The 24,000-nt window shown below is 46.0% G+C and overlaps 2 protein-coding genes across 4 annotated transcripts in view; one reads left to right on the top strand and one right to left on the bottom strand.

Moving 5' to 3' along the window:
* Window positions 1-16,006, bottom strand: part of LOC127631470 (serine/threonine-protein kinase SIK3 homolog) — a 30,919-nt gene extending 14,913 nt beyond the window's left edge. Inside the window, exons 1-15 of one of the 3 annotated variants that reach the window (XM_052109592.1) lie at window positions 15,705-16,006; window positions 9,073-9,189; window positions 8,918-8,981; window positions 8,612-8,773; window positions 8,308-8,432; window positions 8,096-8,219; window positions 7,853-7,971; window positions 4,315-4,425; window positions 4,098-4,229; window positions 3,753-3,824; window positions 3,564-3,673; window positions 1,878-2,022; window positions 1,604-1,756; window positions 537-610; window positions 16-135 (exon numbers count right to left, since the gene is read on the bottom strand). In XM_052109592.1, the coding sequence (XP_051965552.1) occupies window positions 16-135; window positions 537-610; window positions 1,604-1,756; window positions 1,878-2,022; window positions 3,564-3,673; window positions 3,753-3,824; window positions 4,098-4,229; window positions 4,315-4,425; window positions 7,853-7,971; window positions 8,096-8,219; window positions 8,308-8,432; window positions 8,612-8,773; window positions 8,918-8,981; window positions 9,073-9,189; window positions 15,705-15,962 (1,886 nt within the window). In that variant the 5' untranslated portion in view covers window positions 15,963-16,006. The remainder of the gene's footprint in view (window positions 1-15; window positions 136-536; window positions 611-1,603; window positions 1,757-1,877; window positions 2,023-3,563; window positions 3,674-3,752; window positions 3,825-4,097; window positions 4,230-4,314; window positions 4,426-7,852; window positions 7,972-8,095; window positions 8,220-8,307; window positions 8,433-8,611; window positions 8,774-8,917; window positions 8,982-9,072; window positions 9,190-15,704) is intronic. The other 2 variants (XM_052109591.1, XM_052109593.1) reach the window with 2 other exon arrangements.
* A 6,314-nt stretch (window positions 16,007-22,320) lies between these two features.
* LOC127631854 (SID1 transmembrane family member 2-like) overlaps window positions 22,321-24,000 on the top strand; it is a 45,284-nt gene continuing 43,604 nt past the window's right edge. Inside the window, 3 exon segments of the mRNA XM_052110230.1 lie at window positions 22,321-22,514; window positions 22,902-23,112; window positions 23,883-24,000. The exon segment at window positions 23,883-24,000 is cut by the window's right edge and continues 4 nt beyond it. Coding sequence (XP_051966190.1) covers window positions 22,921-23,112; window positions 23,883-24,000 — 310 coding nt within the window. The 5' untranslated portion in view covers window positions 22,321-22,514; window positions 22,902-22,920.

Genomic DNA, 24,000 nt, shown 5'->3' with positions numbered 1-24,000 from the left:
GTGTGTGTGCCTCACCGGCAGTGCTGCTCAGGGCTCCAGCCCCTCTGTCGTGCTCTCTGTGTGTCTGCCGAGAGCTCGCTGTGGCCGGAAACAGCGCCGTGAGTCGTGTGTCGCTTCGAACTGTTCGCCAGATACCTGGACCACAGGAAGCAGCACGGATCAGCGCTCTGATTGGCTGCCTCTGAAGGGCCACTCATCCAATCGGCACACAGAATTAAACGCTTTTGCTTTTTTTCGGTTTTGCCGATTGTTTTGCAAAGCGATTAGACAAAAGCAAAGCCACAGTAGGGAGTTTGCCGAGAGAGAGGTCAGAGGTCACTGTAGCAGCAGTTTAGAAACAGAGAAGAGTTTTGGAGAGTTTAAAGTTTGTTTAGAAATGTAGATGACTGCTCTATGAGACAGACAGACAGTGAGAGAGAAAGAGCGAGCAGAGAGAGAGACAGCGGGCAGCTCGAAGCAGCACTGCGCTGATCAGCGGCCCTAGCACACACACACACACACTAACAAACCCCCTCAGACACCCGTGTGTGTCGCACCTCTGCACTGCTTCAGGATCGGGCTCCGTGTCAGACCCCTCCTCGTCCACTGGAGCCACTGCTGGAATCGGATGCTAAGAGAGAGAGAGAGAGAATTCACTTACATGTACTCATTTAGCAAGATGCTTCGATCCAAATCCACTTACAAATGGGACAGACCATTTCTCATATTTTTAGGTTTGCAACGTGGAACTGTAGCACAGCAAATATGACATCACATTACTTTACAGAGTCGTGACGACTCATCAGCCACAGAACATTGTCCCAAAAGCTTTGAGGAGCATCGCGGTGTGTTTTGGCACAATCCAGACGAGCATGTTCTCCTCGCCTCCCTTCCATTTGCCCCGTGTCTTTCTGATAGTGGGGTCAAGAACCGTGACCTTTACTGATGCGAGAGTGGTTCCTTGGATGTTGCCCTTGACTGTTCTGTGACTTCCTGTATGAGTCGTCGCTGTGCTCTTGGATGACTTTTGGAAGGACGGCCACTTCCGGTATGGTTCACTACTGTGCCAAGTGTTCTCCATTTGGAGATAATGACTCCCACTGTGTTTCTATGGATTCCCAGAGCCTTTGAAATCGCTTTGTAACCCTTCCCTGACTGATGAGACGTCCTCATCATTTCTGGAATAAGGGCGAGACCTTTTAGCCAACTTCATGCAGCTGAAAAAGTTGTATTGAGGTGTTGATTTGACTGAACAAGGCTGACAGCAATCAGGTCAGCATGCGTCTAGTCCAGCTGAACCTCATTATGAATGCGGTTTCATAGATAAGGGGGCAAATACTTTTTCACACAGGCCCAGCTGGTATGCAAATAGGTTTATCAACCTCATAAGAGGTACAATGTTCCGCTTAAGGGGTGTGGCATTATGTAGGAGGTGTGGCATTATGTAGGAGGAGTTTAGCATATGTGGGAGGAGTTTCACATTGACTGGGAGGAGTTTAGATTGAGGTGGGAGGGTTTTGTGCTCTTGCAACTTTCTGGTGCAGTTTTTAATTGATGGCATTTGGTTGATGTGGAGTTTTTGCAGTAAATGATGATGGTTTGATGAATCTATAGCGGTACTCACCGGGCTGGTGACCAGAGGTGACTGACCGCGAGGTCTCTTCAGCAGCTGCTGGGCGTGTAGCTGAATGTTTGCTCCTCCATCAGATGCTCGTCGACCCAGAGGACCCATTCCGTTCAACAGCTGAAGAGTCGGAGGCTGCAGAAGACACTGTTCCTACACACAGAGACATGCTTAACATACACACATACACTGTAGGAAGGCCTGGGTTCTTTAAATCAATAGCACAAAACATACAGCGCATTGTAATGTAAGTGTGTGCATGTGTGTGTTGTACCTTGTATTCCAGCTGCTGTGTGGGCTTCAGGTTGGGGGTGGGCATCAGATGCATCTGTGCCATGGTGGGTGCGGGGAATGGTGGCTGAGGAGCCACACGTGGAAACCCAGGGGCCAGTTTCTGCAAATCGTCCTGAATCTCTGCCCTGAGAAGCACACACGTAACACATTAGCTGTGTAATGAGGTGGGTGGAGTTTGACATAATGTTGGAAGGACTTTCACATTGTGTGGGAGGGTTTACTGTGAGGTGGGAGGGGATTAGAGTGAAGCAGGAGGAGTTTGACCATAGGTGGGAGGGTCTTAGGCATTGTGTGGGAGGGTTTAATGTGAGGTGGGAGGGGATTAGAGTGAAGCAGAAGGAGTTTTACCATAGGTGGGAGGGGCTTAGGCATTGTGTGGGAGGGTTAGATGTGAGATAGGAGGGGATTAGAGTGAAGCAGGAGGAGTTTTACCATAGGTGGGAGGGGCTTAGGAATTGTGTGGGAGGGTTTGATGTGAGGTAGGAGGGAATTAGAGTGAAGCAGGAGGAGTTTTACCATAGGTGGGAGGGGTTTAGGCATTATGTGGGATGGTTTAATGTGAGGTAGGAGGGGATTAGAGTGAAGCAGGAGGAGTTTGACCATAGGTGGGAGGGGCTGAGGAATTAGGTGGGAGGGGTTTGACATGAGGTGGGGGGGCTTTGGCATTGTGTGGGGGGTTTAATGTGAGGTGGGAGGGGATTACTGATGCAAGAGGAGTTTGACCATAGGTGGGAGGGGCTTAGGCATTGTGTGGGAGGGTTTGACATGAGGTGTGAGGAGATTAGAGTGAAGCAGGAGTTTGACCATAGGTGGGAGGGGCTTAGGCTTTGAGTGGGAGGTGTTTAGGCATTGTGTGGGAGGATTTGACATGAGGTGGGGTGGGGTGGCATTGGGTGGGAGGGGATTAGTGAGGCAGGAGGAGTTTGACCATAGGTGAAAGGGGCTTTGGCATTGTGTGGGAGGGTTTAATGTGAGGTGGGAGGGTATTAGTGAGTCAGGAGGAGTTTTCCCATAGGTGGGAGGGGCTTAGGCATTTTGTGGGAGGGTTTGACATGAGATGGGAGGAGATTAGAGTGAAGCTGGAGGAGTATGACCATAGGTGGGAGGGGTTTAGGCATTGTGTGGGAGGGGTTGACATGAGGTGGGGGGGGCTTTGTCATTGTGTGGGACGGTTTAATGTGAGGTGGGAGTGGATTAGGGAGGCAGGAGGAGTTTGACCATAGGTGGGAGGGGCTTATGCATTGTGTGGGAGGGTTTTCCATGAGGTGGGAGGAGATTAGAGTGAGGTAGGAAGGGTTTGGCACTAGTTGAGTTATTTTTATTGAAAAGGAGGGTTGAGTATTAGATGGGAGGGGTTTAACATAATGGGGGAGAGGCTTTGTCATTGTGTGGGAGGGATTTGACATTTGATGGGAGGGATTTAGAGTTATGTGAGCGACACTAACGTGTGAGGGGTTTAGTGTGAGGTCAGAGGAGTTTTACATTAAGTGGGAGGGGCTTTTTCATCGTGTGGGAGGGATTCAAGTGAGGTGGGAGGGGCTAGAGTGAGGCAGGAGTGGTTTATATTCAAATGAAGTGTTTAGTTTGAGGTGAGCTAGGCATGACTTCAGTTGGGATTGAATCATGGAATGGGAGGAAGAGAAATCCTGATTGAGACATTCAGTACCTGGGGTCCGGTACACCCACAGTGTGGCGTCTCATGGACAGATATCGGGCCATCGCCTCTGGACTGGGCTCTTCACTCTCATCACTGTCTAGAGCCATCGCCCCGTCCGTCTGTAACACACACACAGTTATGACACACACAGAGGAGCAGGTGTTTTCTAACTAGAGTTGTGTAAAGAGCTGAACTCACCTCAACGATCTGATTCTCAGGGTTTATGAGCTGAACTTGTGGTACGGTCATACTGACAGCATTACTCTGATCCTGACAAACACAAAGATTCAACCTCAGCTCGACTCACACATACTAATTTGGATCCTCTAACAAATCAGTGACAACCAATCAAAATCTCCATGAACAAAAACACTCAATCCCTCCTCACTACCACAGTATAATCCCAATGTTCCTTTAAGACCTCACAGACGGAGCGCTCGCTGCTTTCACACAGTATGTAAATGTGCCACTCGTGCAGCTCATGCATATTCCCTTCATCAAAGACAGATATCAAAGGGTTGCTATCGGTTACCGCACACACACCTGCACTGCGTTGAGTGTGTAGAGGGGGCGGGGCGTGGGCGGAGCGACGCGGAGGCTCTTATGTCTCTTGAGTTTGTCAGACAGCAGACTGTAGGTGGCGCTGTAGTGATCGTATGCATCTGTCTGCAGAGACTGAGAGAGCACACGCGCTTAACACGCAACCATGAAGCAGTTTTAATGTGCTACTGTTGATCTCTGGGTAATGTGTGTGTGTCACCTGTAACGTGCGTTCGCGGTCGAAGCCCATCTCTGCCATGGCCATGAGCACCTGCTCGTTAATTAACTCCGTCTCTCTCTCCACCTTCACCTGCTCACACTCCGATATCAACTGAGAGAGAAATGAGCTGCATATCAACATGTGAAGGCATCATATTTAACGGCTAAACATACCTTGTTTTGACACTTTTGCATGTATGTGTCACAGATCAGGTGATCCTAGTCTCGATGGAAATGGCAAGTGTGTGTGTGTGTGTGTGAGTGTGTGTATGTGTGTGTGAGAGCGTTTGTGTGTGTTTGTGTGTGTGTGTATAGTGTGTGTGTGAGTGTGTGTGTATAGTGTGTGTGTAGTGTGTGTGTATAGTGTGTGTGTAGTGTGTGTGTGAGAGAGCGTTTGTGTGTGTATAGTGTGTGTGAGTGTGTGTATGTGTGTGTGAGAGCGTTTGTGTGTGTTTGTGTGTGTGTGCATAGTGTGTGTGTGAGTGTGTGTGTGTGTATAGTGTGTGTGTAGTGTGTGTGTGAGAGAGCGTTTGTGTGTGTTTGTGTGTGTATAGTGTGTGTGTGTGTATAGTGTGTGTGAGTGTGTGTGTATAGTGTGTGTGTGTGTGAGAGTGTATAATGTGTGTGTGTATATAGTGTGTGTGAGTGTATAATGTGTGTGTGTATATAGTGTGTGTGTGAGTGTATAATGTGTGTGTGTGTATGTGTGTGTGTGAGAGTGTATAATGTGTGTGTGTGAGAGTGTATAATGTGTGTGTGTATATAGTGTGTGTGTGAGTGTATAATGTGTGTGTGTATATAGTGTGTGTGTGAGTGTATAATGTGTGTGTGTATATAGTGTGTGTGTGAGTGTATAATGTGTGTGTGTATATAGTGTGTGTGTGAGTGTATAATGTGTGTGTGTGTATGTGTGTGTGTGAGAGTGTATAATGTGTGTGTGTGTGAGAGTGTATAATGTGTGTGTGTATAGTGTGTGTGTGAGTGTATAATGTGTGTGTGTGTATGTGTGTGTGTGAGAGTGTATAATGTGTGTGTGTATAGTGTGTGTGAGTGTGTGTATGTGTGTGTGAGAGCGTTTGTGTGTGTGTGTGTGTAGTGTGTGTGAGTGTGCATAGTGTGTGTGTGTATAGTGTATAGTGTGTGTGTGTGTGTGTGTGAGTGTATAATGTGTGTGTGTATAGTGTGTGTGAGTGTATAATGTGTGTGTGTATAATGTGTGTGTGTGAGAGAGAGTGTATAATGTGTGTGTGTATAGTGTGTGTGAGTGTATAATGTGTGTGTGTGAGAGAGAGTGTATAATGTGTGTGTGTGTGTATAGTGTGTGTGAGTGTGCATAGTGTGTGTGTGTATAGTGTATAATGTGTGTGTGTATAGTGTGTGTGAGTGTGTGTGTGTGAGTGTATAATGTGTGTGTGTATAGTGTGTGTGAGTGTATAATGTGTGTGTGTATAATGTGTGTGTGTGAGAGAGAGTGTATAATGTGTGTGTGTATAGTGTGTGTGAGTGTATAATGTGTGTGTGTGAGAGAGTGTATAATGTGTGTGTGTGTGTATAGTGTGTGTGAGTGTGCATAGTGTGTGTGTGTATAGTGTATAATGTGTGTGTGTATAGTGTGTGTGAGTGTGCATAGTGTGTGTGTGTATAGTGTATAGTGTGTGTGTGTGTGTGTGTGTCTGAGTGTATAATGTGTGTGTGTATAGTGTGTGTGAGTGTATAATGTGTGTGTGTATATAGTGTGTGTGTGTATAATGTGTGTGTGTGAGAGAGAGTGTATAATGTGTGTGTGTATAGTGTGTGTGAGTGTATAATGTGTGTGTGTGTATATAGTGTGTGTGTGAGTGTATAATGTGTGTGTGTGTGTATAGTGTGTGTGTGTGAGTGTATAATGTGTGTGTGTGTGTGTATAGTGTGTGTGTGTGTGTGTGTATAGTGTGTATAATGTGTGTGTGTGAGTATATATTGTAAGTGTGTGTGTGTAGTGTGTAAGTATAGTGTGTTTGTATAGAGTGTGTGTGTGTGAGTATAGTGTGTGTGTGAGTATATAGTGTGAGTGTGTGTGTATAGTGTGTGAGTGTGTTTGTATAGTGTGTGTGAGTGTGTGAGTGTATAATGTGTGTGTGTGTGTGTGTGTGTGTGTGTATATAGTGTGTGAGTATATAGTGTGAGTGTGTGTTTATAGTGTGTGAGTGTGCTTGTATAGAGTGTGTGTGTGTGTATAGTGCGTGAGTGTGTGTGTATAGTGTGTGAGTGTGTGTGTATAGTGTGTGAGTGTGTGTGTATAGTGTGTGAGTATAGTGTGTGTGAGTGAGCGTGTGTATAGTGTGTTTGTGTGTGTGTGTGTGTGTGTGTATAGTGTGTGTGTGTGTATAGTGTGTGAGTGTGCTTGTATAGAGTGTGTGTGTGTGTGTGTGTGTGTATAGTGTGTGTGTGTGTATAGTGCGTGAGTGTGTGTGTATAGTGTGTGAGTGTGTGTGTATAGTGTGTGAGTATAGTGTGTGTGAGTGAGCGTGTGTATAGTGTGTTTGTGTGTGTGTGTGTGTGTGTATAGTGTGTGAGTGTGTTTGTATAGTGTGTGAGTGTATAATGTGTGTGTGTGTGTGTGTGTGTGTGTGTGTGTGTATATAGTGTGTGAGTATATAGTGTGAGTGTGTGTTTATAGTGTGTGAGTGTGCTTGTATAGAGTGTGTGTGTGTGTATAGTGCGTGAGTGTGTGTGTATAGTGTGTGAGTGTGTGTGTATAGTGTGTGAGTGTGTGTGTATAGTGTGTGAGTATAGTGTGTGTGAGTGAGCGTGTGTATAGTGTGTTTGTGTGTGTGTGTGTGTGTGTATAGTGTGTGTGTGTGTGTATAGTGTGTGAGTGTGCTTGTATAGAGTGTGTGTGTGTGTGTGTGTATAGTGTGTGTGTGTGTATAGTGCGTGAGTGTGTGTGTATAGTGTGTGAGTGTGTGTGTATAGTGTGTGAGTATAGTGTGTGTGAGTGAGCGTGTGTATAGTGTGTTTGTGTGTGTGTGTGTGTGTATAGTGTGTGAGTGTGCTTGTATAGAGTGTGTGTGTGTGTGTGTGTGTATAGTGTGTGTGTGTGTGTATAGTGTGTGAGTGTGCTTGTATAGAGTGTGTGTGTGTGTGTGTGTATAGTGTGTGTGTGTGTATAGTGCGTGAGTGTGTGTGTATAGTGTGTGTGTGTGTGTGTGTGTGTATATAGTGTGTGTGTGTATAGTGTGTGAGTGTGCTTGTATAGAGTGTGTGTGTGTGTATAGTGTGTGTGTGTGTATAGTGTGTGTGTGTGTATAGTGTGTGTGTGTGTGTATAGTGTGTGAGTGTGCTTGTATAGAGTGTGTGTGTGTGTGTGTGTATAGTGTGTGTGTGTGTATAGTGCGTGAGTGTGTGTGTATAGTGTGTGTGTATAGTGTGTGAGTGTGTGTGTATAGTGTGTGAGTATAGTGTGTGTGAGTGAGCGTGTGTATAGTGTGTTTGTGTGTGTGTGTGTATAGTGTGTGTGTGTGTATAGTGTGTGTATAGTGCGTGTGTGTGTGACTCACTCGGTCAAACTCCGGGTCGGGGTCTCCTTGTCTCATCCACTTGTTCTTGCAGATCTGCTCCATTGACAGACGTCGACTCGGTTCCAAAACCAACATGTGTCTGATGAGATACTCACAGTCTGAAACACACACACACACACACACACACACACACACACACACACACAGTCACGCGTCGCTCCTCATTGTGCTTGTATCACAAGAAGAACGTGTGTGTGTGTGTGTGTGTGTGTGTGTGTGTACCTGTGGACATGAAGAACGGGATCCGGAATTTTCCATTGAGCACTCGAGCTCGCAGGTTTTGTAAAGTGCTGCCGTCAAACGGTAACGCTCCACAAACCAACACGTACAAGACCACCCCCAAACTCTGCAGAGAGATCGCCGTTAAACACTCGACAGGTGCGTGTTAGACCACCAAATATTAGAACAAGTGTGTGTGTGTGTGTGTGTTTTACCCATATGTCCACTTTAGGTCCATCGTACTCTTTCCCCTGGAACAGTTCAGGTGCGGCGTATGGAGGACTGCCACACCACGTCTTCAACAGCTGACCCCGAGAAAACAGATTACTGAAGCCGAAATCTGCAAGCACAGACACACCCCATAAACATGATCACAAACATCACTGAAACACACGCCACTGCTCGTGTAAACAAACTCTCCTGTCAATCAAACACTGCACTAAACCGGACGTGAACATGGTCTACATGTTTAAAGAGACAGTGCACCCATAAATGTCTCTCTGGGCTTCATCAACACACCTGCGATCTTGATGTTCAGGTTATGGTCCAGCAGAAGGTTTTCTGCCTTCAGGTCTCTGTGGACGATGTTTCTACAGTGACAGAAATAAACTGCCGCTACGATCTGCTTGAACTTCCGGCGTGCTTCTTTCTCCGCCATCCGCCCGTGAGCGACAAGATGATCTGACGAACACACACACACACACACACACACACACACACACACACACGAGATGAATCAGTATGAGATTCTGTGGTGAACTGATTCAAATGACTTGCATCAAACTTGACTTCATGAACTTGAGGATCAATAACGGCTTTCCTCACCAAAGATCTCTCCTCCGCTGGCGTACTCGGTCACCAAATAGATCAATCGCTCCGTCTCCATCACCTGTAACACACACACACACACACACAGCTCAAACACGGCACTCAATCAGAAGATTTAGACCAATCAGCTGCGAGCGTGTGGGAGGCGGGACCTGGTACAGGCGAATGATGTGAGGGTGTCGCAGCATCTTCATGATCTGAACTTCACGAAATATCTTCTTGAGATTGTCATCATCCAGTTGAGTCTTATCGACGATCTTTATCGCCACCTGAGAGAGACAGACGGTCCATGTGTTAAAGACCCCATGAAACCACAATCAGAGTTTTGTGTCTGTTAGCATTGAGCTCATCTAAATGCTACGCTTAAAGTTATTATAGTCTGAACATTTAGAACTACCACTGGTTCACTAACCATCTGCTAAACTAACCAGCTAAACTCCCGCTTCATATAAACAGTTCATTCATTACAATAGGGTCAGGGCATATAAAGGGGAGGAGTCAGGGCATATATAGGGGAGGAGAGTGCACCTATAAAGGGGAGGAGTCAGGGCATATAAAGGGGAGGAGAGAGTACCTATAAAGGGGAGGAGTCAGGGCATATAAAGGGGAGGAGAGAGTACCTATAAAGGGGAGGAGTCAGGGCATATAAAGGGGAGGAGAGAGTACCTATAAAGGGGAGGAGCCATTATCTATAAAGGGGAGGAGACAGGGTATATAAAGGGGAGGAGAAAGTACCTATTATGGGGAGGAGCCAGTATCTATAAAGGGGAGGAGAAAGTACCAATAAAGGGGAGACCGGGCATATATAGGGGAGGTGAAAGTACCAATATAGGGGAGACAGGGCATATATAGGGGAGGTGAAAGTACCAATATAGGGGAGGAGACAGGGCATATATAGGGGAGGTGAAAGTACCAATATAGGGGAGGAGACAGGGCATATATAGGGGAGGTGAAAGTACCAATATAGGGGAGGAGACAGGGCATATATAGGGGAGGTGAAAGTACCAATATAGGGGAGGAGACAGGGCATATATAGGGGAGGTGAAAGTACCTATAAAGGGGAGGAGACAGGGCATATAGGGGAGGAGCCAGTACCTATAAAGGGGAGGAGACAGGGCATATAGGGGAGGAGACAGGGCATATATAGGGGAGGAGACAGGGCATATATAGGGGAGGTGAAAGTACCTATAAAGGGGAGGAGACAGGGCATATAGGGGAGGAGCCAGTACCTATAAAGGGGAGGAGACAGGGCATATAGGGGAGGAGCCAGTACCTATAAAGGGGAGGAGACAGGGCATATAGGGGAGGAGCCAGTACCTATAAAGGGGAGGTGAAAGTACCTATAAAGGGGAGGAGACAGGCCATATATAGGGGAGGGGTCCATGTCTATAAAGGGGAGGATTCTGGCACCTATAAAGGGGAGGAGTCAGGGTCTATAAAGGGCAGGAGTCAGGTCATATAAAAGGGGAGGATTCCGGGCCTATAAAGGGGAGGGTCATGCCTATAAATGGGAGGAGTCGGAACCATCGAGTGATTTAATGTGTCACGTTTAATGTGAATTTCGTTGCTACTTGGACAATTCATTTGAGTATATCCAAACATCAGCTGTATATTCTTTTGAAGTTCTCCTTCGGAGGGATTGTATTTATTTTTCCAACACTATAAATACTTTCACACAATAAATCACTCATCTGCCGGTGAATTTATAAAGGAACACATTCACATGCATTACACCAATGAAGATATTTCCCCCCATATATCAAAACAGTAATCCATTATGAATATGATCAACTGAGCCACATTTAGCACCTGTGAGCGCACATCAGATGTATTCTATAGAACCAGTGCTGTACATCACAATCTCGACGTCCCGATTCCATTACTGCATCCACAAAATGCTCCGATACCAAATAACATATGAATGTCAATGCATAAACATTCAGGGTGCAAAATGAATTATGTGTGATTATGTGCTGGTGTGAACAGCAAAGGCTAAACAGAGTCTCGCATGCTTTGCTAACATCAAACTCTATTGTAATCCTGAGTCGAGTCTCTCGTGAGCTTCGCATGAGGAGCTGCTGCCTGTCTAAATCAGTCTCATATGAGGCTCCATTTCAGTTTGGATGCTGCCTATGTGGAGAGTAGAGAGACAGGTCACTAGAGTCTGAAACAGCAAGAGAGAGAGAGAGTGTGTGTGTGTGTGTGTGTGTGTGGAAAGGAAGAGCAGGCAATGATTCAGCATGCAGCACACATGGATTATTGCCATGGCAACTGTGTGTGTGTGTGTGTGTGTGTGTGTGTGTGTGTGTGTGTGTGTGTGTGAGGTGCTGAGTAAGCGATTATCTTTACATCCTGCACACTGAATAAGAGTGAAACAGCAGAGACACACACACACACACACACACAGGTTTCATCGCATCAATATGTCCATCATGTAAACACGAGAGCTGACGATGATTTCACTGAAGCTCAGGATGACAAGAAACACATTTAACATCATCTCCATTATAAACTGCTTTTCTGTTGAGATATTTTTCATAAGGAACAGTTTATTCATTGGACAATTTTTTCTATTTTATTTTATCTCCCCAAATTTGGAATGCCCAATTCCAGCTACTAAGTTAGTAGGTCCTCGTGGTGGCGCGGTTACTCGCCTCAATCCGGGTGGCGGAGGACGAATCTCAGTTGCCTCCGCGTCTGAGACCGTCAATCTGCGCATCTTATCACGTGACTTGTTGAGTGTGTTACCACGGAGACGTAGCGCGTGTAGAAGCTTCACGCTATTCTCTGCGACATCCACACACAACTCACCACACACCCCACCGAGAGCGAGAACCACATTATAGTGACCACGAGGAGGTTACCCCATGTGACTCTACCCTCCCTAGCAACCGGGCCAATTTGGTTACCCCATGTGACTCTACCCTCCCTAGCAACCGGGCCAATTTGGTTACCCCATGTGACTCTACCCTCCCTAGCAACCAGGCCAATTTGGTTACCCCATGTGACTCTACCCTCCCTAGCAACTGGGCCAATTTGGTTACCCCATGTGACTCTACCCTCCTAGCAACCAGGCCAATTTGGTTACCCCATGTGACTCTACCCTCCTAGCAACTGGGCCAATTTGGTTACCCCATGTGACTCTACCCTCCCTAGCAACCGGGCCAATTTGGTTACCCCATGTGACTCTACCCTCCCTAGCAACGGCCAATTTGGTTACCCCATGTGACTCTACCCTCCTAGCAACCGGGCCAATTTGGTTACCCCATGTGACTCTACCCTCCCTAGCAACCGGGCCAATTTGGTTACCCCATGACTCTACCTCCTAGCAACGGGCCAATTTGGTTACCCCATGTGACTCTACCCTCCCTAGCAACCGGGCCAATTTGGTTATCCCATGTGACTCTACCCTGCCTAGCAACTGGGCCAATTTGGTTGCCAAGGAGACCTGACTGGAGTCACTCAGCACGCCCTGGGTTCAAACTCACGACTCCACTGAATTAATGCTCTAAATCGACAGCTCTAGTTAAAATAATCATCGTTTCAAAAGCATAGCCACAGTATTCTTGTTTATCGTCTTGTAAATAATGTCATAAATGCAAAAAAACAGTATTTTTAGGCCAGCATGAACAAATCACGACTGTACCTGAACACACACACACACACACACACACATATATAAATGGCACATACACTCACACTAACAACCGGCTGAGAAACCAACAGCCATGATGACATCACAACCATGACATCACTCAAACAAACCCGCACAGAGCAGCTGTTATCTGACATCAGCAGATTAACACTAGAGCATTCCATATAAGAGCAAGTCTTAGCATGTTAACTGGCTAATGTGCCTGAACGTCTGCCTCAAACAAAACACAAGGAAAGAACTGACCCCGCAAACTCCACGACTGCTCCAGAGCGGACACATGCTGCTGTACGGACGACGAGCATCAAGTCTGGTCCACATTATAACTGCCCGTCAACAACAACAACAACAACAACAACAAGTGCAGCGGCAGAGCATAATCTGACAACAGAAGCGTTCAAATACCAACCAAACTGTTGTGTAATTAAATTAAGGAAGATATTAAGGAACATATTAATTTTACTATTATATTTTAGTACTTTTATAAGAATTTGTCACATTTCGTTTTTTAAAATTTTTTACAAATCAATGTATTCAATCAATAAATAAGATATTATATTTTTTGTCACATATTTATTGTTTACATGCATAATTTGTACTATTTACTAGTTTTTAAATGAATTTGTAGAACACTAATAACCGGTACTGTCTCTTTAAGAAAACCGGTACAATTTGGTACTAGCAAACGTATATGTGCTAACGCTTGCATAGATACTGAAACACACAATATTGACAGCATCTAAAACATCATTATTTTACCTATTAACACCTTCAGAAACGTACAAATGTTTTCATGTACTGTTTCAAATTATTCATATTGAATTCGTGAATTTAATTTGCTCATTTTTCTCCCCAATCTGGAACGCCCAATTCCCAATGCGCTCTAAGTCCTCGTGGTGGCGCGGTTACTCGCCTCAATCCGGGTGGTGGAGGACGAATCTCAGGTGCCTCCGCGTCTGAGACCGTCAGTCCGCGCATCTTATCATGTGACTTGTTGAGTGAGTTACCGTGGAGACGTAGCACGTGTGGAGGCTTCACGCTATTCTCCGCGGCATCCACGCACAACTCACCACACGCCCCACCGAGAGCGAGAACCACATTATAGTGACCACGAGGAGGTTACCCCATGTGACTCTACCCTCCCTAGCAACCGGGCCAATTTGGTTGCTAAGGAGACCTGACTGGAGTCACTCACCACACGCCCCACCGAGAGCGAGAACCACATTATAGCGACCACGAGGAGGTTACCCCATGTGACTTTACCCTCCCTAGCAACCGGGCCAATTTGGTTGCTAAGGAGACCTGGCTGGAGTCACTCAGCACGCCCTGGATTCGAACTTGCGAGCTACAATATCTATAAAACAGTAAAGATTTACAGATATATTTCAAATGGATTCACGTATAAATATATATTTGCCATTCCTAAATATTTCAGGTTACTAACGCTTTAAATACATAAAAATGTTTACGCTTTAGATGCTTTCAAAACGTCCATAAGCTGCGTTTTAGAGTCCATCCAAACGTACAAAAATGTACAAAATGTTCCAAATATTAACATACAATATATATGTTAATGAGATCAGGCTGAAGTCACAACACGCAAGCACTAGCAGCTCTATAACAAATGCAGTGTGAGAACGTGCTGCTCAATCAATGGCTGATATATCGAGAGATCAAGGTGATGAATCAACAAACACACTTGTGTCTGGACTCCAAACCTTCATGTCCATGCGATGACAGCAGACGGGGGGGGGGGGGGAGTGTTTGGGACATGCTGAATCCTCTCACACAACATGATCATCTGTTTCCTCATGATGACCGGCTGATGTACAGGTGAGTCCGTCATCAGTGTGTTAATGCACTTAAGATGTATTAAAGCCACTCACACTGACCTCCGGTGATCCCAGGGCAAACCAGGACACGCGCACACACGCGCACACACACACACACACACACCAAACAACATCAGAACAGGGGATTCTTTCTGTCAGCCCAAACACACACAGAGCCGAACCAGTGAGAGCACAACGTACAACTGCTATACACGCACACACACACACTCACACTCACTCACTCACTCACTCTCGCTCGCTCGCACTCACTCTCTCACAGAGCCGAACCAGTGAGAGCACAACGTACAACTGCCCACACACACACTCACTATACACACTCACTCTCACACACACACGCACGCACAGACACTCACACACACATATACACTCACTCTCATACATACTCATATACACACACACACTGACAAATAAAACAATGCTCAATCTTTTACACCAACACAATCATATTAAATCCATACATTTATAAATATCCTCACATACACACATATTCACAATCTACACACTCTGTCATGCACATTTTACATACAGCGTCCACACACACACCACACACACACACACACACACACACACACACACACACCACACACACACAGAGACCATTTCAAGGACTGTGCGTTGGAGACGTAAAGTGACGTCACTGTTCCGTGAACAGTTCTTACTTGTCAAAACAGAGAGTATATAGCAGAGAAGGGCCACTTCTAAGCGCGCTTCTCCTGACGTATTCGCGGGTCCAGGAACGGAGCGGGTCCGGTGCGAGTGCTAAATGTGCTCTTTTATCGTAATCTTGACCAACCGTTTTGGAGATTTCAGTCTTTCCCCATTCCAGTAGGTAGGAGCTGCACTTTCATGACGCTTGTTTACACAGAAAATTAACATCCCAAACTGCCCAAGAGCGTTCCAAAAACGGCCGCCGAGTGGACTGACTTGCCTTGAAAAAGAGACTTTGTTGACAGGATCCAAAAATACGTTTGGAACGTTCTAATGCCTCTGTTTTTGTTTACATTCTTGAAATGGTCTATACACACAATCTAGACAAACACACACACACATACATACATACATACATACATACATACATAAACATACACTGTATCGCTCGCTCCCGCGCAGGCCGCATCACTGTGTGTGTGTGTGTGTGTGTGTGTGTGTGTGTGTGTGTGTGTGTGTGTGTGTGTGTGTGTGTGTGTGTGTGATCGGAGACTCCGCTGGTCAGCGCGCGCGTCACTGTCAGCGCGTGAATCTGCCCCACGGGGCATCTGCGGGGGTAAATCTCGCTCACCTTGGCTCTGGTGATCATGTGCGTGGCGAGTTTGACCACGGCGAAGTTGCCCTTCCCGATGGTCCGCTCCATCTCGTAGTATCCGACGCGCGCGAGGGGCGGGCGGCTGACGCTCGCGGCAGACGACACGGCGGCTTGGTTCGCGTTGGGGTGGTGGATGGAGGCGGCGGGGTTCGTCTGTGTTCGCTCGCGGTTCGGGTGCGGAAACCCGGCGGCAGCGGCGACGGCAGCGGTAGCCCCGCTCGTCACGGCCGCCATCTTCTCCCCTCTCTGCGGGAACAACAAGCGAGGACGCGCGGCGCGCTCCCGGGGCACGCCCCCGTTGTCGTGCGTCAGGACGCGAGCCCCGCCCCTTTGCGCAGCGCCCTCTCTTGGATGTCTCCATGCCAACCGATATCGCAACAATGACTTCATCGCCCTTGCATACGCATGTTTTGGAGCGCGCGTGTGTGTATGATATGTGTGCGTGCTCGTGCTCGTGCGCGTGTGTGTGTGTGTTGTATATTCCATCAGTGTTCTCACTGTCCGTTCGAATGCGCTGAGGAAACTATTGCCATGACAACAACAGGATCGCCGCAACCCCCCAACCGGAAACGCGCTCGGTGCCAGGAATGTGCGGACTATGAACGCGCAACTCATCTCATGAATGCGCATCAGAGCATGCGCATTTATCTATCGATCTCATTAGGGCCGAAACACTGATAGTATGGAGACCCTATTGTTCTTCTAAGGATTTGAAAATGGGCGGGGGCTCTGTCGCACCCCCATTTTCACCTACAGTTGCCAAAATTGGTACCTATATATTTCTCATAAAGCCAAACAACTTTCATAATTATAGTCATTAGCTATCTTAATGCATGCTTCATGTATCTTGTCACGTCCAGCTTTCAATAATGAACAACATATGCACTGAATATATGAGGATGATGAATATATGAAGAAGGTATATCAAACGTGTAAAGGCGGGAAAGGTGACACTTATTTCATTTGCAAAGATGTTGCGCAATCATCAGTGGCTGTTTACATTGAAGTCTTTGAAGTTGATCAAAGGACCAAAAACAGAATTATTTCTAAATTATGACTATTTTTGATGACAAAATCTTACTATCATTATAAGTGCACCTCAGTGAACATTATAATAAAAAATGCAATGCATGATATTTTTAAAAACTCATTAAAAAGTTTGTACATACATCAGAGTTGTTGTTGTTGGGGGGCTCTGTAGCACCCCCAGTTTCACCTACAGTCGCCAAAATTGGTATATATATATATATATATATATATATATATATATATATATATAGTTCTCTCAGCTTTCATACTCACAATCGTTAGCTCCGCCAAACAGGAAGTTGGACATTTTGGATTTTTTTAAATTGCGGGCTCTGAACTTTTAAATACTCCTCCTAGGAGATTCATGTGACCGTCACTCAATTCAGGCAATATATATATACACTCACCTAAAGGATTATTAGGAACACCTGTTCAATTTCTCATTAATGCAATTATCTAATCAACCAATCACATGGCAGTTGCTTCAATGCATTTAGGGGTGTGGTCCTGGTCAAGACAATCTCCTGAACTCCAAACTGAATGTCAGAATGGGAAAGAAAGGTGATTTAAGCAATTTTGAGCGTGGCATGGTTGTTGGTGCCAGACAGGCCGGTCTGAGTATTTCACAATCTGCTCAGTTACTGGGATTTTCACGCACAACCATTTCTAGGGTTTACAAAGAATGGTGTGAAAAGGGAAAAACATCCAGTATGCGGCAGTCCTGTGGGCTAAAATGCCTTGTTGATGCTAGAGGTCAGAGGAGAATGGGCCGACTGATTCAAGCTGATAGAAGAGCAACTTTGCCTGAAATAACCACTCGTTACAACCGAGGTATGCAGCAAAGCATTTGTGAAGCCACAACACGCACAACCTTGAGGCGGATGGGCTACAACAGCAGAAGACCCCACCGGGTACCACTCATCTCCACTACAAATAGGAAAAAGAGGCTACAATTTGCAAGAGCTCACCAAAATTGGACAGTTGAAGACTGGAAATATGTTGCCTGGTCTGATGAGTCTTGATTTCTGTTGAGACATTCAGATGGTCGAGTCAGAATTTGGCGTAAACAGAATGAGAACATGGATCCATCATGCCTTGTTACCACTGTGCAGGCTGGTGGTGGTGGTGTAATGGTGTGGGGGATGTTTTCTTGGCACACTTTAGGCCCCTTAGTGCCAGTTGGGCATCGTTTAAATGCCACTGCCTACCTGAGCATTGTTTCTGACCATGTCCATCCCTTTATGGCCACCATGTACCCATCCTCTGATGGCTACTTCCAGCAGGATAATGCACCATGTCACAAAGCTCGAATCATTTCAAATTGGTTTCTTGAACATGACAATGAGTTCACTGTACTAAAATGGCCCCCACAGTCACCAGATCTCAACCCAATAGAGCATCTTTGGGATGTGGTGGAACGGGAGCTTCGTGGCCTGGATGTGCATCCCACAAATCTCCATCAACTGCAAGATGCTATCCTATCAATACGGGCCAACATTTCTAAAGAATGCTTTCAGCACCTTGTTGAATCAATGCCACGTAGAATTAAGGCAGTTCTGAAGGCGAAAGGGGGTCAAACACAGTATTAGTATGATGTTCCTAATAATCCTTTAGGTGAGTGTATATCGAATTGTGTTGTCATGGCGAGGCAATAAATTAATGCCAAAAAATGTGAAACAGGAAGTGTCTCAAATCTTCTGTGTGCAATGTGTGATTTAGATCCAAATTGAGCTGTATGTTTGGGCACATGGATGTGCCGGTCATAGCGACACCACCTGGCAGCAGGAAGTGTGGCACATACAACAGACTTTAAAATAGACTTAAATGTACCCAAATGGCTTCAAAACAGTTTCGAATAATGTTAGGACACCGCTGATGAAAACTTGTGAAGGGATTCTTGATATCTTAATGTGTGTTGCCATGGCAACGCATTAAATATTATTTTCTTTGCATATTCACGTGTTTTTGAGGCACTTGTCTTGTTTAATAACTCGTTAGATTTTGCACACACATCAGAGTTTGTGATGAAAAGCTTCCCTGCTTTGTCCCCCGACTCAAAGTGTGACTGTCTTGCCCTAAATAATCAGAACTCCACCTTCTGTGACACAATCATATCATATCTGTATTTCAATCGGGTCAGTTCTCTGAGGCCATCAGACGACATTCGGCGCTTCAGCTCTGCCTCTTTTAATATTCCCTTCCTCTCTAATGAGGCATACCGTATGCTTCACTATGATCAAGGACTGAAACTCTCCTCCCAATATTATATCATGAGGGGTTTCAGCGGCTTGCAACATCCCTTCAAGATCTATAAAACAGCCCTGATCATCAGCGTTAGGTGCGTAAATATTAGCCAGAATCAACCTTTGCCCCTGAATATCTGCTAAAACAATAATGACTCTAATTTATCTTTACTCTGTTTGAGACATTTGAATTATAGATGTTTATTTATCAATGTAATGACTCCCCTGCTCTTACTTGAGCCAGTACTAAAGAACACATGTCCACCCCATATCCGTCTACAAGAGCCCCCGTAAGCCGAATATACTGTACACCAAAAATGTGTCGATTCATCCACTTAATTGTCTCGAAGGTGTGTGCCTCCACAAAACAAGCTCCATCCTCTAGAGGAACCAGCTCAACCAAACAAATAACGTCCGTTCAGTTCACCAGACAGTCAAACTCACTCCAATGTCCTGCAAGAAATATTGCACAAAACCAACTCCAGCCACTAGGTGGAACCAAAATGAAACGATAAAGGCGCCCAGCTTCCTTCAGACGGTCAAGTGAGTGTTCAGAGAGTCAGGTCCACTCGGCTGCATCGAGAGCATCACACGGTCACTTACTCGCTGACTTTATGAAGGACATCGCTTGATTTACGACCATCTTTAGTATCTATTCTCAGTTTGAACATCAGAGCAAAAGGGATCTTCAGTTTTTAATTACAATTACATACATTGTCTTCTTTTGCCTTTTCACTGAACATATATACAGAACTATGTATCATATATTTTTCATGTATTTTCGTGTGTGTGTGTGTGTTTGTGTGTGTGTGTGAGTGTGTGTGTGTGAGAGTGTGTGTTTGTGAGAGTGTGTGTGTGTGTGTGTGTGTGTGTGTGTGTGTGTGTGTGTGTGTGTGTGAGTGTGTGTGTGTGTGTGTGTGTGTGTGTGTGTGAGTGTGTGTTTGTGTGTGTGTGTGAGTGTGTGTGTGTGAGTGTGTGTGTGTTTGTGTGTGTGAGAGTGTGTGTTTGTGAGAGTGTGTGTGTGTGTGTGTTTGTGTGTGAGAGTGTGTGTGTGTGTGTTTGTGTGTGAGTGTGTTTGTGTGAGAGTGTGTGTGTGAGTGTGTTTGTGTGTGTGTGTGAGTGTGTGTTTGTGTGTGTGAGTGTGTGTGTGTGAGTGTGTGTGTGTTTGTGTGTGTGAGAGTGTGTGTTTGTGAGAGTGTGTGTTTGTGTGTGTGTGTGTGTGTTTGTGTGTGTGTGTGTGTGTGTGTGTGTGAGTGTGTGTTTGTGTGTGTGAGTGTGTGTGTGTTTGTGTGTGTGAGAGTGTGTGTTTGTGAGAGTGTGTGTGTGTGTGTTTGTGTGTGAGAGTGTGTGTGTGTGTGTGTGTGTGTGAGTGTGTTTGTGTGAGAGTGTGTGTGTGTGTGTGTGTGTGTGTGTGTGTGTGTGTGTGTGTGTGAGTGTGTGTTGTGTGAGTGTGTGTGTGTGTGAGTGTGTGTGTGTTTGTGTGTGTGAGAGTGTGTGTTTGTGAGAGTGTGTGTGTGTGAGTGTGTGTGTGTGAGTGTGTGTGTGTTTGTGTGTGTGAGAGTGTGTGTTTGTGAGAGTGTGTGTGTGTGTGTGTTTGTGTGTGAGTGTGTTTGTGTGAGAGTGTGTGTGTGAGTGTGTTTTAACCACACTTTACTTTCTAGAAGTGCCTGAAGTTGAAGCATCAGCCATTATGAAATGCACTAAATGTTTTGTGTGTTATTGAGTGTTTCTCGTGCGGTTGTCTCAGGTGTGGAAAGATCGGCCGGAGACACGACCCGACCTGAGGATCCTGAACAGAGAACTGCCATCCAGAGCACAGGAAATGACATCATAAACAACAGTACAGTGTTGAGTGGAGATGTGCGAGTGTGAGTGTGTGTGAGTGTGTGTGTGAGAGTGTGTGAGTGTGTGTGAGTGTGTGTGTGAGAGTGAGTGTGTGTGAGAGTGTGTGGAGGTGAGTGTGTGTGTGAGTGTGTGTGAGGTGAGTGTGAGTTGAGAGTGTGTGTGTGAGAGTGAGTGTGTGTGAGAGTGTGTGTGTGTGTGTGAGTGTGTGTGAGTGTGTGTGAGTGTGTGGAGGTGAGTGTGTGTGTGAGTGTGTGTGAGGTGAGTGTGAGTTGAGAGTGTGTGTGAGTGTGTGTGTGAGAGTGAGTGTGTGTGTGTGAGTGTGTGTGAGGTGAGTGTGAGTTGAGAGTGTGTGTGAGTGTGTGTGTGTGAGTGTGTGTGAGGTGAGTGTGAGTTGAGAGTGTGTGTGAGTGTGTGTGTGTGAGTGTGTGTGAGGTGAGTGTGAGTTGAGAGTGTGTGTGAGAGTGAGTGTGTGTGTGAGTGTGTGTGTGAGTGTGTGTGTGTGAGTGTGTGTGAGGTGAGTGTGAGTTGAGAGTGAGTGTGTGTGTGTGAGTGTGTGTGAGGTGAGTGTGAGTTGAGAGTGAGTGTGTGTGTGTGAGTGTGTGTGAGGTGAGTGTGAGTTGAGAGTGAGTGTGTGTGTGTGTGTGTGAGTGTGTGTGTGTGAGTGTGTGTGTGAGAGTGAGTGTGTGTGTGAGGTGTGTGTGTGAGAGTGTTTGAGTGTGTGTGGTGAGTGTGTGTAGTGTGTGAGTGTGTGTGAGAGTGTGTGTGAGGTGAGTGTGTGTGTGAGTGTGTGTGAGAGTGTGTGTGTGAGGTGTGTGTGTGAGAGTGTTTGAGTGTGTGTGGTGAGTGTGTGTAGTGTGTGAGTGTGTGTGAGAGTGTGTGTGAGGTGAGTGTGTGTGTGAGTGTGTGTGAGGTGAGAGTGTGTGTGTGTGAGTGTGTGTGGTGAGTGTGAGAGTGAGTGTGTGTGAGGTGAGAGTGTGTGTGAGAGTGTGTGAGGTGAGTGTGTGTGTGAGAGTGTGTGATTGTGTGTGAGTGTGTGTGGTGAGTGTGAGAGTGTGTGTGAGGTGAGTGAGTGTGTGTGAGGTGAGAGTGTGTGTGTGTGTGAGAGTGAGTGTGTGTGTGAGAGTGAGTGTGTGTGAGGTGAGAGTGTGTGTGAGAGTGTGTGTGGTGAGTGTGAGAGTGTGTGTGAGGTGAGTGAGTGTGTGTGAGGTGAGAGTGTGTGTGTGTGTGAGAGTGAGTGTGTGTGTGAGTGTGTGTGTGAGAGTGAGTGTGTGTGAGGTGAGTGTGAGGTGAGAGTGTGTGTGAGTGAGTGTGTGTGTGAGGTGTGTGTGTGTGTGTGTTTTATAAACTTGATTTTTTTTTGTGTAAATCAGTGTGAATATGTGTATATTACGAACGTTCTGTGTGACAGTTCATGTAAATCAACATGAATGTATTTGCGTGCACGGATCATGTGACGAGAGCGCGATGACGTCACGGCGGTCCGGCATCCAGTCAGGATAAACAGGACAGCACCGCGAGAGCAGCTCCGACACACATTTGCATCAGATGTACATCAGATTTACACCAGACTGCAGGTTATCGTGACAGCTGCGACGTGTTGCTGGTTATTATGTGTTTATGTCGGGTCAGACGGGTTTATAGCGGACTTTGATCAAGAGCTCGAGACACGGTCAGTGTATATACAGTTTCCTACACAGAGTGTTTATATTTGTTATTTCACTATATATGCTGATCATACTAAACATATATACTCATATGTGTGTACGTGATATTATTTCATACAAACAAACATGAGTGTATATACAGGAAGAGTGTGTATATTCACAGGTTTTGTGGTTATTGTGACGCTATTATTTGGGAATCGAAACCTGCTTAAAGTTTTATAATGGCTTTACTACAGTAATATGAATTGTTCTTACTGTGGTGTTGTGGCAGAAATCTTGTAGAATTACACAATAAATAAATGATTGAATTGTTAGTAATGTATTGCAGCTATATCCTGTAAATGTGATTAATGAGGAAACTGAGAGTAAAGTACAGAAACTGTCTCATTCAGACACTGATGACGGTCCAGTATGCCGGAGTTCTGCTGTGGTTTGACCGGTCCGGGCGGGCTGGTCTTTGTGCTGGTGTTGTGGGGTCCAGTGGCGGCCAACACAAACGTCATCATTCAGAAAGACGCACAGTTTGATGTGACATATTACGACACGGTCACCAGTGACAACCAGACCATCTACTCCTATAACCACACCGTCTCCAGAAACAAGGCACGAGACCATCAGAACCAACTTCCACTGCTTCATTAACAATCAGATGTACCATCACAACAACTGACTGTCTGTCTGTCTCTGTCTGACTGTCTGTCTGTCTGTCTGACTGTCTGTCTGTCTCTGTCTGACTGTCTGTCTGTCTGTCTGTCTGTCTCTGTCTGACTGTCTGTCTGTCTCTGTCTGTCTGTCTCTGTCTGACTGACTGACTGACTGACTGACTGTCTGTCTGTCTGTCTCTGTCTGTCTCTGTCTGTCTGACTGACTGTCTGACTGTCTGTCTCTCTCTCTGTATGTCTCTGTCTGACTGACTGTCTGTCTGTCTCTGTCTGAATGTCTGTCTGTCTGTCTGTCTGTCTGACTGTCTGTCTGTCTCTGTCTGTCTCTGTCTGTCTGACTGACTGACTGACTGTCTGTCTGTCTGTCTGTCTCTCTCTCGGTATGTCTGTGTCTGTCTGTCTGACTGACTGACTGACTGACTGACTGACTGTCTGACTGTCTGTCTCTCTCTCTGTATGTCTCTGTCTGACTGACTGTCTGTCTGTCTCTGTCTGAATGTCTGTCTGTCTGTCTGTCTGTCTGACTGTCTGTCTCTCTCTCGGTATGTCTCTGTCTGACTGTCTGTCTGACTGACTGTCTGAGTGTCTGTCTGTCTGACTGTCTGTCTCTGTCTGTATCTGACTGTCTCTCTCTCTCTCTCTCTCTCTGTCTGTATCTGACTGTCTCTCTCTCTCTCTCTCTCTCTCTCTCTCTCTCTCTCTCTCTCTCAGATGGAGGGCGTGCGGGTTTCGGTGGAGTTGTTGTCGGAGAGCGCTCAGAGTCCGGTTCTGTTCGTGGTCCGTCAGAAACAGGCGGTTCTGTCGTTTCAGGTTCCTCTCATCCTCAGAG

This window comes from Xyrauchen texanus, chromosome 38, assembly GCF_025860055.1.
Source record: "Xyrauchen texanus isolate HMW12.3.18 chromosome 38, RBS_HiC_50CHRs, whole genome shotgun sequence".
NCBI classification, from domain to species: Eukaryota; Metazoa; Chordata; class Actinopteri; order Cypriniformes; family Catostomidae; genus Xyrauchen; species Xyrauchen texanus.
Note: the sequence above shows the minus strand (reverse complement) of the source record. Positions and strands in the feature narration are given on the sequence as shown.